The following is a 17,854-nucleotide window of genomic DNA, read 5'->3' on the forward strand; positions in this document are numbered from 1 at the left end:
CAAAAAATCGACACGTATATCGAAATGTAGGTTTACAAGGATGCTGATTTCAGAAATTCTATCGATTTTTCCCCTATATGGTCTCACCATCCCCCCACCGAAATCGAAAAAATTAGAACCTTCTCCCGCTAATTGTATCCAGCGCACAGCTCAAAAACCCCGATTTTTGCAAGAAAATTCCGGAAAAACGCCAATTTTTAACCCCTTTAGACCCCTCTGTACACCCAGGGTAGAGGTATGTGAAAGTATTGATGGTCGATTCGCATTGTAATTGACCTGTAAAATCCGAAAATGACCATAAAAAAGTCGATGGAAGGTCAGCGTGTCGTCTAGGGTTGAAAAACTGTAATTTTGGGGTTTTTTTGAGAAAAATGCAAAAACTTCACTCAGAAAATCTCAAATTTGAGGCATGCCTCTTCCTCAGATTTTGAAAGTAATGGTATTTTTGAACTCAGCGGGGTTCAATCATATGGAATTGACACCAATATCACCCCGTTAGCCCCATTTGGAAAAATGAGGGGTTGAACCCTCCCCCAAATAACCCCCATTCCTCTCCTATGGGACTTAGCGATTGCCTCCCGGGCTTGAAAATTTCCAGTTGGTGTCCTTGTTCATCATACCAAATTTCAAAGCTTTATCATAATTTGCCGCTTACTTACAGTTTGCCACTGAACTAAAAGAAGTAACCTACTTGCATCATTAAAACCAAGTTTTTTTTGTTTTGATCGTTTACTGAAAATTAAACTTGCAAATTAACAACTTGTATTATGGGAAATACGTCATTTTTGTGTCGATCTCTCGCGAATAAAAATAATAATAAAAATATGAATGAACAAATAAATAAGTAGGTAAGCAAAACTGGAATACAACGAGTTAATGAGCGTAATTTCCAGGCACAATATTATACAAGGTATAATCACATATAGGTATGTACTTCAAAATCAAAACTTTTATTTCTGTTCATTCTTCTAACCTTTGCCCTGTAAATTTTCCGTATTACCTACCTACCAAAGTTCTGGAAAAAGTGAAGGTGAAATGTGCGTGATTTTTATTTTGAAAATGTAGGTAATGTTTTGCCAAGAGTGTAGAAATAAAGATGATTAAATTGAGGAGGTAATTTAATTTGAAAGCTCAGAGTTGACTAATTTTATAGCAGGATTGGACAGGCGATGTTTTTGGGGCTCCGGAAAATACTTTGACAGGGTCTCACTGGTCACTGAAAAATTTTCGAAGTGACGATTTGAGGTAGGTATATATATGGGAAAAAGAGGCGGTAAAGAGTAGTAATTTAGGGCAGGATGTTAACCGTGATCGTAATTTTTAACCAAAATGGATTTTAACCACTAAAACGAGCCAAAAACCGTACCCGTAACAATGAAAATTAACCGAAATTATTGATTTAGAATTTACGGTTATGGGCTGTGTGCACAAAGTTCAAGTAATTTAAACGATGTTTTATGCAATTTTAGCAAAATTTTGACAGCTTTTATGGAAATTTCATTGTTTTAATGATTTTCAGAGATTTTTTTGAAGTCTCAACATCAACATGTGTCAAAAGAAATTTCAACAATTACATACCTACGTATTTACGTAACTTTAGCTTAATCTTGTTGAATTTTACAAAATTTTCCTCACTTTTTGGGTGATTTTATAAGCTTTTTTGAGCGTTTTTACCTAGTTTTAGTAACACGTTTCAACACTCCTTCTAGCACTTTTGGAAAATTTTACCAAAATTTCATTAATTTGAAGATATTTTCAGTAGGTACATAATATCAATCATTCAATCAGTGCTCTTTATTTTTGGTCAAATTTTACACGTTATGTACATTTTTTTTTGCAATTTCGGCAAAGGCCCTAGGCAGATAAGTATGGTCGAGCGGACCCCGGAACCTTCGGAAGTGAAACTTATGTGATGTATAGGTACCCCCAAGATAAGTATTTTCCACAAGTTTTGGATCTCAACTCTGAATGGTTCTTGAGTAATTCCACAAAAATCGAAAATCGTTTTAAATTTTTTTCTCATCAGGATTGACTCGGTCGATTTTTTTCAAACTTGAACCAAAGTGTACCTACGTATGCATAAGGGCTTTTTACAAAAAAAATCTACAGCCTCCTCCCCCACTTTTCCCCCTCCAAAATTTCCATGCAATTTTTTGAGGTCCTCCTTACCCCCCCCAAGGCCTTTCGGCACACTTTTTGAAAAATATTTTTTAGATGCAGTATTGATCCTAGAACAGCATATAACTTACCCAAAATTGTACCTCGAGTGCGCCATAGTCAAATTCGACCAAAACCAACACCCTCTCACCTGTATAATAAGGTTAAGATGGTACCTACGCCACTGCTATTGAAGTAATTTCTGGAGTATTGTTTATAATGTTGTAATTTTTAAATGGAAATGATGTTTTTGAGAGTCGTTATTCACAAATTCCGATTAAGGGGAAGCGAAGCACCCCCTCCCCCAAATTTGGGCGAAACTTTCAAAAATACACCTGCGGCATGTGACATATCGAATTATATGTTTTTGGTAACGTTGAACACGAATATGACGTCAGATTTCTGATTGGACCCCGCCCACGGCCCCCAACACCTCCCCAAATGAGGTAAAAATTCAAAAAAGGCGCTTAGCTCAATTTATGAGCGTTTTGACTCTTTTGAACACGTTCTCTTGGTTGAAAGTTGACGCTTAACATTTTTTGTTCTATACATTTTTTGCATATGTATGTATATCGCATAATTTTGCAAAACAAACGCCGAAAACGCGTATTTTTCAGGGTTTTTCGCAAATATGTATGAGCCTTTTTCAGACAAAATTTTAATTTTATGGAATGGTAGGAAGAAAGTGCTTGTAAAAAGACACATTTTGGCGAAAACAGTTTTTATGATTAAACCATACAACCCGGAGCTGTGGCGGTTCAAAGTTTTCTTTTATCAATTTTACCTCTACCACTATGATAAAAAATTTTGAGAAAAATCACGTTGAGAAGCCCAGGCTTCCTCTACATATTCCGCGTAATACCAGAATTTTCTATTCACTACTCATGGATACAGAAATTTTCCCCCAAAAAACGCGTTTTTTGGCTATAGTGCCCAAGGGGGGGGGGGCATCATAATTTTCCAAATCTGGGAACAGCGCAATTTCGCCTATGTTACCGTGGAATACCCTTTCTGGTAAAGGTATGTAGGTATATCCCATCAACAAAAATGCAAACAGAAAATACAACGTTTGATTTCATTTGTAGTGTGTCGTGTGTCCGAATTTATGTTAGTATCGCTGTATTATATATCTTAAGGGTTCTCAAATCGATCGAAAAAATATCCAAAGCTCGAAGTGAATTTTGCATAAAGATTTTGTAGGTTGATAGCAGAAATCAGAAATACCTACTCGTACTTAATTCATACCTACCTACTCGTATGTAAGGTGAAGATTTCTTCAAAATTCATCTAGATGTTACTTCTTTTAGCTGAACTCATTCCGTAATAGAATTTCAATCGGTGGAAATTCGACACATCTCGTTGAAGATTGCTCGATATACGAGTATTTACCCACTACGTTTTTTACATTTCTAATACCCATGTGATGAGAAGAGGAAGACAGATCAGAGCACCAATTTGAGTAGGTACCTAATCAAATCACAGATATGTGATTTTGATCTATCGGTTGTCAGAAATAAGGACATAGTTTTGTTTTTTGCATAAGTAAAAACAGTAACATCTTTTTTCTAATAACTTTATTAAATAATACCTTACTTACTTAAAATTATTACATGTAAAATCGTAACAAAAACTAAAAGTAGTACAAGTGCCGGCATTCAAATAACAGATAATGATATAAATCAACATCGTCTAAAGTAAATCATTTTGGGTTGAATTAATTGAAATATAAGTTGATGAAAATTCTTCCTACTAAACATGAGAAAACTACTCCTACAAGGCTAAGTACAGCACCAATAGCGTAATACGCAATAAGAAATCTGAAAATGAAAAACAATAACAACATTGAAATTTAAAATGTCATACAATATACAAGTAATTGAAAAATATAATTCATAAGATCAGTTAGGTAGGTATGTGATGAAAATTTGACGAGAAACTCACCCATTTCTTCTTTGTTGAGCTCTCTGCACTGTGGTTTCTTTATCCTTGGCTAAATACAACCGTATCCCACGTGTAAGAACATCGAAATACTGCTCCGTATTCAAGTCATCCAAGTTGCAATAGAACAGTTTTTTATCCTTTTTAGATAAAGATGACCATATTTCACTGATATTATGATTCGTTACAGTCAATTCTTGCGTGGTGATGGGGATCATGGCGTTCAAATAATATTGCGATTCGCGATAAACCTTTTTCCATCTAAAATGAATTCATTTCAGTCAGAATTAAATCATGCAACAAAACATCGTTAGGTAAGTAATAGTTTCAGTTCATCGAATTTACCTGAAGTTTGAACGAATAATTAAGAAAAACGTATCATATATATCGGGTATGATTATATGAATGAAGACTAAAAATCTGTACAGTAAGTAGTTATTGACTAAATTCAGACTTGGTAAATTGACCTGAAAGAAAAAGTACCTATTATTAGAAAAATATTTATGTATTACAATATAAAAAATAGGTAGGTATTTCAAATAAGACTAAATTTACCATTTTTGTAAATGGGTATTTTTCCACTGATTTTGAATATTCCTTTACAAAATTTCCCCACGTAACTCCGAATTTGGTGGCGCAGTTGCTGTAATTAATTATGGGTACTTCGAATTCGGATTCTTCAGATTTACTTTCCCTATGAGAAGGAAAAACAACATAAAATCTTGTTAAAAATGTACCTCCAACAAATTAATTAAAGTTTGAATTCAGTATTGAAAAATTACCAGGATCGACTCATATGGTAGGCAGATAGAATTAACGCATTTGTACTGTAATCTCCGGGAACTAGGCTAGCTTTGCAAGTTTTATCAGCACATATAACTTTTGTCAGACCCATCGCATTGTTTTGAAGAACTCCAGCCATACCGTAAGAATTATTTATCCATCCTGGAGCAGGCTCCTTGTAAGTAGGTAATACTGGTAACAAAGAATACAATTTTAATAAAACGTACTTCTGTATGAAATATGAGCTTTGATGAGCTTTTTATTTACCTGCAGCTGGTCTGAAAATGCATATGGGTAATTCCGCAGCTTTCTCGCGACATAAATCTTCGGCAATTGATTTTGTAAACAGATACATATCTGGATTTGATTTCATTAATCTATTTAGAAAAAACAGTTAACAAACATGAGTACCGTAGTTATTTATTTAAAAAAAAAAAAAAAAAAAAAAAAAACAGATTTTTCATGAATGATAAAAATACCTTGGAGTGATTTCGGTGAGAATTGTGTCATCTAGCTGGTCTATTAATGACAATAATTTTTTTGGTTTCACTGGCGGATTGTGGAATTCTTCTTGAATAAATTTCGTCTCCGTGCATGCCGAATATGCCGTAGAAACGTACACAAAAGCCTGAAATTTGAAAATAAATGAAAATTGATTAGAACAACACGAAGTGTCTGACTATTGTCAAAGATTTAATGGTACCTGTACCGACATATTAAATTATTAAATGACAGTAATTTAGAGGTTCTGCATATATTTAGGTATCTGCACTCTGCACTCGAATCAGTGAATTTTTGTTATTTTAAGAATCAGGAAATTTTAATCGGCCATTTATTGGGAAAAAAATCCTGAATTACCCATCCGACGATTGAAAATTACACACAAAATTTAGTGATTTTTCTTAAGTTGGGCAGTACAACTGCTCAATAGGCTCATTAGAAACTCAATATTGACTTTTAAATAATTTTTCAATGATTTTTTTTTTTTTTCAAATACACCAACTAATCTCACACTATGTACATTTTAAAAATTTTTAAAATATAATAACCTACCTAATTCATTTATACTTAAATAGATGTAAGTACACGAAATAACTTCAACTTAGATTGATGGTTACATACCTTTAATTTCGTCATTTTCTTCGCCATGCCCAATAAAATATCCAGGGATCTGACATTGACATAACCAGCTTTTCGTAATGGAGCGTCGTAATTTACAATCGAAGCGACGTGAAAGACAATATCGACTTCATTTTCAATTATAGCTCGATCGTGGTCTGAAATTCCAAGATGATTTTCGAAGCAATCTCCCTGTATAGCTTTAACTTTTGATTCATAATCCGGGTGTAAATCTTTAGCACGTTCGAAGACCTGTCAAAAAAATTCAGTAGATATTAATGAAGGATTCGAGATAATGATTAAGTAGGTAGGTGCTTGGTAAAAAATGGATAATAATTATTACCGAACTATCGAATATTTCTTTGATCCTCTCATTAATGCGTTTCCCTCCTTTTTCTCTGATTAATAGGTAAATACAACGTATTTCTGGACACGAGCTGTAAATAAAATATTTTATATGTTTAATAGGTGCGAGAAAAATTTATTCCGCATGTTTAAAAATAAAAACAGTAATAGGTAAGGATTAAAAAAAAATCAAAAGGCGAAAAGCTAATCATTTTGGTGAATACATTTTCAAAGGATTGAACTCGGAACAGATAGAATTTTCAAAAAATCTCTGTACGAGCTCCGAGTACAACCTCCTCAGTTCATTCAAAATAATTGTGAATTTCTCATTCTGAAAATTTGTCTCAAATCCTCAAAAAATTTAAGTAAGTACATAGTTATTTTACGTATATTTACCACAGCAATTTTGAAAGCAACATTTGTCCTTGGAAGCCAGTTGCTCCGGTGATAAATATCGTTTTGGAGGAAAAAAAGTTTTGCACTTCGGACGACATCTTGAGAATAGGGATTAAGTAAATCAATAAAGAAAAGGATTATTCACCGGTGTAAATAAAGTAGGTACTTGATGAAAATATAAACGAGCGAAATTTTTTTACGAAATTCAAGTCAAATAAATAGCTAGATAGCTTGCGTACGAATTCTGAAAACTGAAAAAACTAGGTAGGTATTTTCATTTTCTTGAAGCACAAGGCGACTATCTGTAAAAAGTGCTTCCTCAGTAAAGTTTTCCGTATTTATACCTCCGTTATAAACTATCACCATGCACTGGAGGGATAGTGCGGAAACCTGGTTCATGCGTTGATATGTGTTGTAGTAGCCTATGGTCTCTCTTCACTCCTCCAAGGTGGATGACATGAAGTGGTGGAGTGTATGCTATATTCAACTTACGGTAAACCATCGTCAAGTTCAAGTTTACGAGAGTTTTATAAATATAACATTGGGATATCCAATTTTCGAAATTAAAAAACCCAAAGGTCCATTAAGAAAAATAGCAATTTTTTTTGAGCAGTGCTGAATTTTATTGGAGCTCATGTGATGGGATAAAGTAAAAAATGGAGAACCTCTAACAAGGGTCGAAAGTATCCCAACTCGCAAAAAAATTTTTCAACCGGACAAAGTTAGATCGAAAGAGCGCACAAAAAGATATCATCAGTCAAAATTTCTTGTGCTGAAATGTGGGCCAAAAGTGAGAAAAAATCAAAATTTCTCCAAATTGATCTAGAAATCTGAAATTTGGAATATACTCTATTTTATTTTTTCGACCCGTCAAATCGATTGTAAACAGTATTTTGAACCATTTTGAGCATTTCTGGAGCTTTCAGTAGATTTTTAAAACGTGAAATTTCCACCAAATTTCACCAAATGAAATTGGAAAGCTGAAATTCACCCTGCATATTAAATTCAACATGCTGAGTAGACTGGAGGTGGTTTCAAGCCGTTTTGAGGCTCCAGCAACTTTTTGGAAATTTCAATTTTCCAAAATACACGCCATGAATTGAAATCTGTCCATATCAACTTTACCACATACTTATGCTCGCGATTGGTTGAAAAAAAAATGGTACGTTATCAGTCGAGTAGGTCACTAACAAGCACCAATCGCGAGCATAAGCGCTGAAGTTTATTTAGACCGATTTTATGGCAATTTTTGGAAAACTGAGATTTTTAAAAAGTCACTGGAAGCACCTGAAACCACCTCCAGTCTACTTAGCATGTTGAAATTAAGGTGCAGATGTGAATTTCAACTTTCTAATTTCATATTTTGGTGAAATTTTGTGGGAATTTCAAGTTTCAAAAATCTTCTGAAGCCTTCAGAACTGCTCAAAACAGTTTGAAACCGTTTCCCATCGATTTGGCAGGTCGAAAATAGGGTACGGTGTATCCTTTTCAGCTTTCTTAGGACAATTAGGTAAAATTTTGATTTTTTTTCTCATTGTTGGTCTTTTGATTTATTTGAGGAAATGGCCATTCGGGCTAATATCCGTTAGGGCAAAATGGATTCGGGAATTTGTCTATGAATCCTGAAGTCGACCGCTCGAGTCAATGGCCATTATTTTCGAGTCGATCTGGAGCCACTAGGAGAATTTTCATCAAAATGGAAATCTCAGATTTTAACAAATTTTTAAATAATTGTGAGTTTTTGCGGTAAATCACTCTGAACTTCTTCTACCTCCTAAAGTTGACCTCAGCCCCCCCCCCATCTATTGCACTATGTTCAAGTCGATTTACAGCCTCTCGTGAAAGAATTGACTTTTTTTCCAGCAATTTTATGTCAATCCATAAGGCGTATAATAGATACATAATCTTACATCGGTAGCTGAAAATTTGATCCGGTCGTGGCTTCTGATCTAAACGTCCTACGGAAAAAATTATAACGTGTATTTTTTAAATTTACCCATCACCAGCCAAAATTTCAAGTGCTAAGGTGGATATTTCGATTTGTGGTGAATTTTTGACAATCAAATTTTGGTCAAAAATGATTTTAAAAAATCAAAATCTTAACAAATTGACCCATAAAGCTTAAATTTTGAATATACCCGATTTTTGACCTGCCAAATCGATTCGAAACGGTTTCAAACCGTTTTGAGCAGTACCAGCGCTTCCAGCAGATTTCTGAAACTTGAAATTTCCACAAAATTTCATCAAATGAGAGGCGTTTCGCGATATGGGTCCTTGTGGTGATTCGATGTTTTTTTTTTATATTGGCGATTCCGACTTACTTTTTCACGAGAAATCGAATGGTGCAATCAGATTTCGCCTATCTTATCAACTTCTCGTTTTAAAAATTACTTGAACATGAACACTCAAAAACTCACATTTTTGGGAAATCAAAAAACAAAGTTTTTGGTTGTGTTTGATTTTTTTTTTAAAAAAAAAGGTCGATGGAAAAATTATTTTATTGTTGTTACCTATGTAAAATTTCATGGCGAATCCGAATTTCTCGGTATTTTTTTGCGGGGTAGTCTGTAACGTTGTGTAAATTCGGCTGTTCACCACAAGGTCCCTTTTCTAAATCACGGATATCAGGCGATGATGAACGAATTTCGTCAAAATTTCCCATCCAACCTATGCGCAAGACAACCCTGCACCCGAAAATCAAAAAAAAAAAAAAAATCGAAAAAATCGAAGCAATTCGATGTTTTCTCTCTCCTGAAAAAATCGAAATATCACCACAAGGGCCCTTATCGCAAAACCCCTCTCAAATGCAGTTGGAAAGCCAAAATTTATTATGTGAACTAATTTCAATTCCTATGTTATGAAATCGACTGCAGGTTATAAATTTCAAGTAGTTTTGGAGCCTCAGCTCCGGCGACTTTTTGAAAACTACCTATACTTGAGCCTCCAATATCGATATTTTAAACTTGAAATTTATACAAAATTTCATCAAGTGGAATTAAAAAGCCGAAATTCATTTTGCACAGTACGTGCTAAAGTTATTTCGGACAGCAGCTGTCTAGAAGTCTAGGTCAATTTGGTAAAATTTTGATTTTTTTCTCTCATTTTTAACCTAAATTTGATTTTCAAAAATTCACCAAAAATCGAAAAATGCACTTTATAGCACTTGAAATTTTGTCAGGTGATAAGTAAATTTTTACACGCTCTTTCGATCTGATCTAGCTGTGTCCAATTCAAAAAATTTCGTGCTAGTCCCATGTTGGATCTGTCAATTAAAATAGCTGCCATTTTGTTAGTAAGGCCAACTTTTATTTTTGCAAGTTTGTTTTAAAATGTTCCTTAGGATGTCCCATTTAAGAAAAAAGTTGTCTCATAGGATCGGCGGGTGAGGGGGGTGGAATTATTCCTATTGTCACAATATGCTGGACTAAAAGTATGTATCCACTCGTATGTAGCAAAAAGTTCGAAAATTGTAGTTGAAAACTTGCTTATAACTCACAGAACTTCCAACCGATAAATTATGTAGTATGAGACATTCTAATAAGTGGATAATTTTTTCAAAAAATTGAAAATTTACTTTTCCGACCTTGGTGTTATTCAACTCTTAATTGCGCTTCGCACCTATATCATTTTTACTTGTAAATTTTTCGGCGAATTTTTCTAAAAAAAAAATCGCGTTTTGGCGAATCTATTGTCGAGTAGGGATACTCAAGTAGTTGATAAACGAGAATTTTTTTCGGGCTAGGTACTTAATTTAATTACCTAAATTTTAAAAATGAAGAAAACCTTTGGGTTCAATTGTTTGTAAAAATATTAATCACATTAAATTAATTAGGGTATTTAGATAGAACACGACTAGACAGACGAAAATTCGAGAATCTTAAATTTGAAGGTAGGTAGGTAGGTACCTACTTAAGTAAAGTTTTTATTCTAAAGCTACATTTATCGTTTCTGTCTTGCGTTAAAGCTGGCATATACCAATGCGTGTCTGCATAAATATTTGTTCCAACTTTTGGGATTCGGAAAAATTTTTATTCACTGGTTGTAATTTACAAATACCAACTACCTACTTATGTGGTTGCATGCGTTAGCGTACGAAAATGTACAGTTTAGCGCCATGTCCAAAATCACGCATTATGGTACACCAACTTACGCATAATTTTGTCAATAGGATAGGTATCATATTTACATAAATATAAAAAATAGGCTTTCATTTTTTAATTTATTCCACGGTGGATTTTTTTTGATGCAACTTTGTAGTAATTTGGTAGGTAGGCTACCTAACTTATGCTATAAATGATAAATTGTGGCTTTAAAATACGAGTAAAAACTTTGATTAAGTACTTTTACTTGCCTACCTAGGTACCTTTTAATTCAAGATTCTCGGATTTTTAACTATTTAATAGTCGTGTTATATCTAATTACCCACTTACCTATTACTCCAATTAATTTAGTGTGATTAATTGATATTTTTACAAACAATTGCAAACTCAAAGGTTTTCTTCATTTTTAGAATTTAGGTAATTAAATTAAGTACCTAGCTCCAGAAAACTTTCTCACTTATGTATTACCTAACTAGGTACTTACGTATTCCCATACAACAATAGATTCGTCGAAATGTGCGTATTTTTGTAAATTCGCTGGAGCCAGTAAAAATCAGCCGTTTTGAAAGCGTTTTTTAAAAAAACATTTTTCTTCGTCGGAAAATTTATTGTCACGAGGTTTTTTTAACTCAAGTAGGTAGGTACTACTGTAGATAAAAAAAAGAGTAAATTTATTATTAGGTATCATGGGAGGAGTGAAAATATATCAAAAAGAATGATAGGAATTATTTCATTATCACGGAATATTTTGTTCTGAGATATTGTTATTAGGTGGTTCAATAAAATCAACTTCAAATGGGAATTTTCCCTTTTTTAACCAAAAACTCAACTAGGTACCTGCCATAAATGCAGATCTCGGATTCGTATTTATACCGAACGAGTTGAACAGTTTGAATAATGATTCTTTTTACGATGATATTGGATTTTTTAACTGGATTTTTCATGAGAAATTGTGGATTTCAGAGCGAAGAAATAAAGAATAATCATCGCGAAATACTCGAGTGAAAATTGGGATAATATCACTTCCAAAAAAAAAAAAAAAAACTTTTGGGCGAATACGTTGTTCATCTTGAAAATTGAAAAATCGAGCATCGTTTAAAACAGAAAATTTTTACCCAAATAAAGGTTTTGAAGTCGAATTTTTAATTTTATAAGTAGGTACAGGTAGTACATACATAGATAAACACTCTTTGAAACTTTTGCAAACTTCATCGTTTAATTTAAAAAAAAAAAAATGCAAAATTGCATTTCCTAGATAGGCACCGATTTAAAACTTCGCACGCAACATAATTATATCCTCACAATAAAATGCAAATGTAAAATTATTATGCCCAAGTACCTATCTATGATCATTGATCACAGATGTGTATTGACGTCAAGACCTCGAAAATAATAGATGACCAGTTTGTAAATTGAAAACAAAAATGTCTTCCAAGAAATCGAAATGCACGAGCACAACTTGTTTTCAGCTTAAATAATGAGTACCTACCTACCTACCTAAAAAGACAGCTGGCCCTTTCAAGCCTACCTATGCTTAAAAAAAAGAGAGAAAAACGATGGGAAATTCAAGCAAGATGACAAGATTGTATCGTGACACTACTTCTATTTTAAAATTGTAACCGAAGAAACTTAAAAATAAGTAGGTATAATTTATTTTGATTACAAAAAGAAGTAGATGACCCTGTGAACTTTTAACGGTACGCATCAAGTAAACAGCTCGAGGAGCCACGTGCTTATAGTTAACTCGTATAGTGACGTATTAGGCTCAGGCTACGTTATGGCTTACGAGACGAATTTGTTTTATATACCTACCTATGTGTTTTTTGTTTTTTTTTGTGATTTACCTGCAAAACGAAAATATTATATATTTTTTATCCTGGGAAGTTCATATCTGGAAATACCAAAACAGTAAATATGTAATTACTAATTAGCGTGGAAAGGAATGTGACAAAACAGAATGATCTTCCAACTGAGAGGATATCCAGAACTACATCATCAGGCTACTTATATTTCAGGCACAGCACATCATTTTTCGATTCTAGGTGAAATTTGTGAAGTTCAAATTTAGCTCCATTTTTCACAAAGAACTCGAATTTTTATAAAATTGAGGTAGGAAGCTGAAATTTGACGTATGCCACATTTTTGACAGCGTTGCTTGATCAAGAAGGAGAAAAATCATTACTTTCAGAAGAAAATGTAGCGATAAGTTTTCACTTTCGAGTTTCGTGTTCTTAAATTATTTTTCCAAGAGTTGATCTTTTATAGAAGGGACGATGGACAAGAGAAGCCAAATTGATAGGAAGTGACAATTACTTCTGGCAAAGCTGTTTCGACCTGCTAGATCAGCTTATATGCATACCATACATTGATGAAACTTGAATTTTCTAATTTCTGAAATATCTCATTGGTTCATACTGTTCGTATTCCTAAGAGATTTTTTAAAACCGTTTAGTGCTAATGAAAGTAAAATCCAAAACTCTGCTAGAGAATCCAGAAACAATTTGTTGCCAGTAGTTGTCGATAAATTCAATGCTATCGTGTACGTTACTTTATGACCATGAAGAGAAAGAAAGAAATGTAGGTAATAGTATAAATTTGCATCGGGGATTCCATGTACGTAACGAGATATGAAATTAATGCATTTCGTTATTGATGTGTTCTAGAAAAATAGTCACGTAGGTATATCATACCTATTCTTAATTCTTTTGCCAACAGAGGTCAAAGCTGCTCCGAAATCGTATTTTTATTAGGGTTTTACCAGATCAGTCTTCTTCTCCATTTATTTTGTCGTTGGCTGGAGGTGGTTCGAGATGAATTCTTTTTTCTTTTTTTTCTCACGAGCCGGGAAGTACGCCTGTTTTTCAAGGTTTTTCAGAACTTGAAAAACTACATCGTTTAATTTTCAAGTTCCTTGTCCCCTTTTAAATCTCGCTACCTATCACTTAATTGTTGTTCAAACCATCCATCTTGGAATTTTCTGCAGATTCGGGCGTGTTCCATTTTAGACTTTCCTACATTGTATTACAAGACCTATTATGTAGCTTGTATAAAAACGTTAGGTATCCGCCTATTTTTTCGAACACGCGTACCTTTGAATTTTAGCGGTATTTTCTTGTAGAAAAACTTTGTGAACCTCAAAATTGAACTTCCAACTCTCATTTTAAGAGTCGATGTTGAAAACTATAGCCCATAAGTACATCCTACGTATCTTACCTACCATTCGAAAAAACAGTTAAATCGTAATGCAAACAACTTTTAAAAGTAAAATGTTTCATTGATTGATTACCATGGGTCAGTGGCAGATCCAAGAAAAAAAGGCTCAGTCAGCAAATCATTTCCAAAGGGTGTACTTTAAAAATGGTCATTAAGAACCCCCTCCCCTCCTTATGTACGGCGCTTTTATACCTACTAAAAATTGATATTCTTCAATTGATTTGAACACAGTTCTCAAAACTTTTGGAGTTGAGTTGACTTTTCTATCCTTATAGAAAGAACTTCGTCAAACGCCGATTTGAAACCCCCGTGATAAATTTTTTAAATTACTATCTCACCTTTGTAACCTCCACAAAAATGGTGAATTTGCAATTTCAGCTAAAAATGTCGATCTTTGACAGTTTCCAACCAAATTTTTTCAAACGTACCGCGACTCGTATCATTTTCGGTACCTCACTTACAAGTGAACCTCTCGAAGTGTCCACCACTGATTTAAATTTGACCACGTTTTTTAAAAACAGCATGGTCTGAAACTTTTATGGATATAACTTAAATTTCAGCAAACCAAATTGATTTTTCTATTTTCCAAAAAAAAATTATAACTCAAAAATTTACCATTTTTGGCGATTTATGCCTTTTTCAAAGATAGATGCCTATAATAATTATAGGTGTTTATCTAAACGTATTTATTCAGTGAAAATGACGGAAATTATTAATCCTGAATTTAACATCAACTTCCTCGAACCAAAGTTTACCATTTTCGGTCATTCTGCAGCTTCAAGCTTGATTTTAAATTTCTTCAGAACATTAAAAGACTCCAGGTGGGTAATTTTCAAAAAGTGGTAAATTTTGTGTCCACAGTAAATTTTTCAATGGTTTTAGCATGATTTTTTTTTTGTTGGTCGATGCAAGCATCACCTCCCTCACATTTTACACTTGATATTGAACTGTCCAGCCCCCTTTTCATTGGTGTACATTCGATTTTATACTCTAAATGTCCTTCGACTTGCCTGCCTCACACCATGTTTTTGAAAATAAATGTTATAAAGTGTTATGAAATCCTTTTTTTTGGGGAAAAATTGACACATTCTCATCATCATAGAACACTAAGGTATATTATTATGCAAATTGCATTCTCAATAAGTCCATAGGAAGCTCACATTTCACATTTGAAAACTGTCTCACAGTTTTTGCGCCAATTTTAGAGCAATTTTTAATTATTTTGGCCGACTTCCCAATCCAACATTTGTTTCTGGTGAGTGGCTGGACTGGTTCACTGCTCTCATAGAAATGTCACCCCGCACCGTTTTTTTAAAAACCTAAGTAGGTAACAGCTCCGCTCGTTCTGATCGTATTAATCGGTGAAGTTTTGATGTGTGGAAAAAAATGTGTCCTTCGGCTTGCGTTTTTATTTACCCTGATGAACCCGCCAAAAACGATAGTTGAGAAAGGAAAGTCATTCTACATGATAAGTACACATTTATTACGTGTTAGAAATCAAATAATGTCCAGTAACTAAGTAAGGCTAGAAACGAAAAAACGTTGAGATTGTCCTTCGGCTTGTCGAGGGCTCATTTGTCCTTCGACTTGGCCAAATTTCAGACAGCTGTACTTTTATCGTGCTAGTCGAGATATTACACAATAATACAAGCAAAATTTGACATTTTCTCCCTCCCCACGCCTCACCTCCACCCCTACCAAAAAAATAAGTCCAGATTCGAACTCTGCGGCCTCGAAAACACATCGATCCATATTACACGATAAATAAGCAAAATTTGACATTTTCCCCTTCCCCACGCCTCACCCCCCCCCACCTCTACAAAAAAAATAACTCCATATTCGAATTCTACGACCTCGAAAACATATTAATCGACATATTACACATCTATGAGGTTCGAATCCTAATTATCGCCATTTTAAGGGGTTCAGAGCCCACAGTGGGGGGGGGGGATTGAATTGAGGCCAACACTAGAAAAGAGATCTGGAACTCCTATACAAATGATTTCCTTTTGAAATTTTCCAAAAAAAATGATTTTTGTTTTTCAAAATTATGCATTTCAAAATTGACCTTTTTTTTTGAGAATTACCCAGGTACACTATAAACTAGAATTGGTTCCAAATCTGAAATTTTGGTTTCATAATTTTTACCTTTTAAACTCTGAACTATAAAAAAAATTGAATCGTGTAATTTTGGAAACTCTAGACTCCCTCCCCCGCCCTCTCGGATTACTCACCAGGCCAAAAATCATATGTATAGGAAGTAGGTACATATAATAGGTATGCTGAACATTACAATACATATAAATTTTGAATTGAATTAAATTGGATATTACCAATAAATATCCTATTATAATTTCAGAAAAATTAAAAATGTTTTATTTTTTTTAAAGACATTCATTTTAAGTAGGTAAGGTTTGTTTCGATCGATTTGGTAAATAAAAATGTACTAGTCATGACTAGAAGATAACTATAAAGGCAACTAAAATTTGGGTACTGAAAGTTGTTGACTTCCACTGAAATCGATGTAAGTAGTGTAAGTACCTAATAATGTACGTGTAACAAATTTTTTTTGCATGATCCTCGAACTACGAGTAGGTATACTTATATTAAATTGATAAAATATGGAAATTTGTGTCAATTCTGTTTCCTCACGACTCACAAAGCCAGTAGAGTGATCGACTGTTTCAGAAAATATTTCGATCATAAAAAATCAGGAAGTTCTTCTAACATTTTTTTCCATTTTCCTAACAAAATGCACTTTTGAGGGGGGGGGGGATTGAAAATCTACTCGAGCGAAAAGTGACGAACGAGAGATAATAAATGAAAATGATATCCGCGCATGATATTCACACGTCTTATCAATAGAAAATTTTTAAAAAAGTTTCAAGAAGTACTTACTTGGGTGTTAGAGATATTTAACAGTCGGCGGTAAAATTCTTGAATTTTTGAAATGAGTGGGCATGGACATGAGCAATTAGGCATATTTCTAGGCTTATATTTGAGCATTAACTACACAATTATACGACAACCTTCACTGCCTCCAACTTATACGAGTAGATTTGAATAACATAATGATAATACGCTAGATACCTCATAGCATGAAAAGTACATAATTATTTTGTTGAGCGATTTTTATAAAGTTGCAGATCTCATTCTAATTCGATGAGTAATTTTGCGGTACCTATCTACCTACCTACCTACTATCCATTTTTCTTTTAGAAAAGTCAAGATGTAAAACCGTTAAATTATTATCCACGCCTACACATCTACTATCGATTTTCTTCAATGTTTGATCATCGATAAAAAAATATCAGTGTAGAATACTCGGTTTCCATTCTCGTGAATTGTACATTTTATGCCTACCTACTTACTCTCTGTGATTTGTTTAATGCCATCGAACCATCGGTTGCCTCACATTACCTGGAACCATAAAATCGATTTTTTTCTCCTACCCTCGAATTTGTCAACGCAGATATTTTCAAGATTATTTACCTGGAAGGTACCTAACCTCTCAAATACTTACCTATTCAAATACTTACTTAGATGATTTCAGCAAGAAACAAGAATGTTGGGACTCGGGAGCATATTCGTGTACATAGAGCTGAGATGATTAGATGAATATGTTATGATGATTTTTTAATTTTTTTGTGTGTCAAAGTGAGTTGAATATACCTATGTAGATCGAATAGTTTGTAAAGACATTGTCAAAACAAGAACAAGTAGGTAGGTATACATGTAGTATTTTCATGGTATTGGGAAATATCAATTGTTAATTTGTTAGAATTTTTTTTAAATTTTTGATA

The 17,854-nt window shown here is 33.7% G+C and overlaps 1 protein-coding gene across 1 annotated transcript; it reads right to left on the reverse strand.

Moving 5' to 3' along the window:
• Positions 1-3,718: 3,718 nt before the first annotated feature.
• Positions 3,719-7,069, reverse strand: LOC135835842 (fatty acyl-CoA reductase wat-like). Its single transcript, XM_065350284.1, has 10 exons — positions 6,739-7,069; positions 6,341-6,434; positions 6,001-6,249; positions 5,358-5,506; positions 5,146-5,255; positions 4,878-5,070; positions 4,651-4,789; positions 4,441-4,562; positions 4,099-4,356; positions 3,719-3,974 (listed from the first exon to the last, which is right to left on the reverse strand). Exons 1-10 carry the CDS (start codon positions 6,834-6,836, stop codon positions 3,872-3,874), a joined length of 1,515 nt encoding a protein of 504 aa, XP_065206356.1. The 5' UTR covers positions 6,837-7,069; the 3' UTR covers positions 3,719-3,871.
• Positions 7,070-17,854: the final 10,785 nt, after the last annotated feature.

Source organism: Planococcus citri, chromosome 2, assembly GCF_950023065.1.
Source record: "Planococcus citri chromosome 2, ihPlaCitr1.1, whole genome shotgun sequence".
In the NCBI taxonomy this organism is placed as follows: domain Eukaryota; kingdom Metazoa; phylum Arthropoda; class Insecta; order Hemiptera; family Pseudococcidae; genus Planococcus; species Planococcus citri.

Coding starts and splice junctions, on each gene's coding strand:
- LOC135835842 (XM_065350284.1), bottom strand. CDS start 6,836: ATGTCGTCCGAAGTGCAAAACTTTTTTTCCTCCAAAACGATATTTATC. Junction 6,435..6,738: donor TTGCTTTCAAAATTGCTGTG/GTAAATATACGT, acceptor TTTTATTTACAG/CTCGTGTCCAGAAATACGTT. Junction 4,790..4,877: donor TACCATATGAGTCGATCCTG/GTAATTTTTCAA, acceptor TCCTTCTCATAG/GGAAAGTAAATCTGAAGAAT.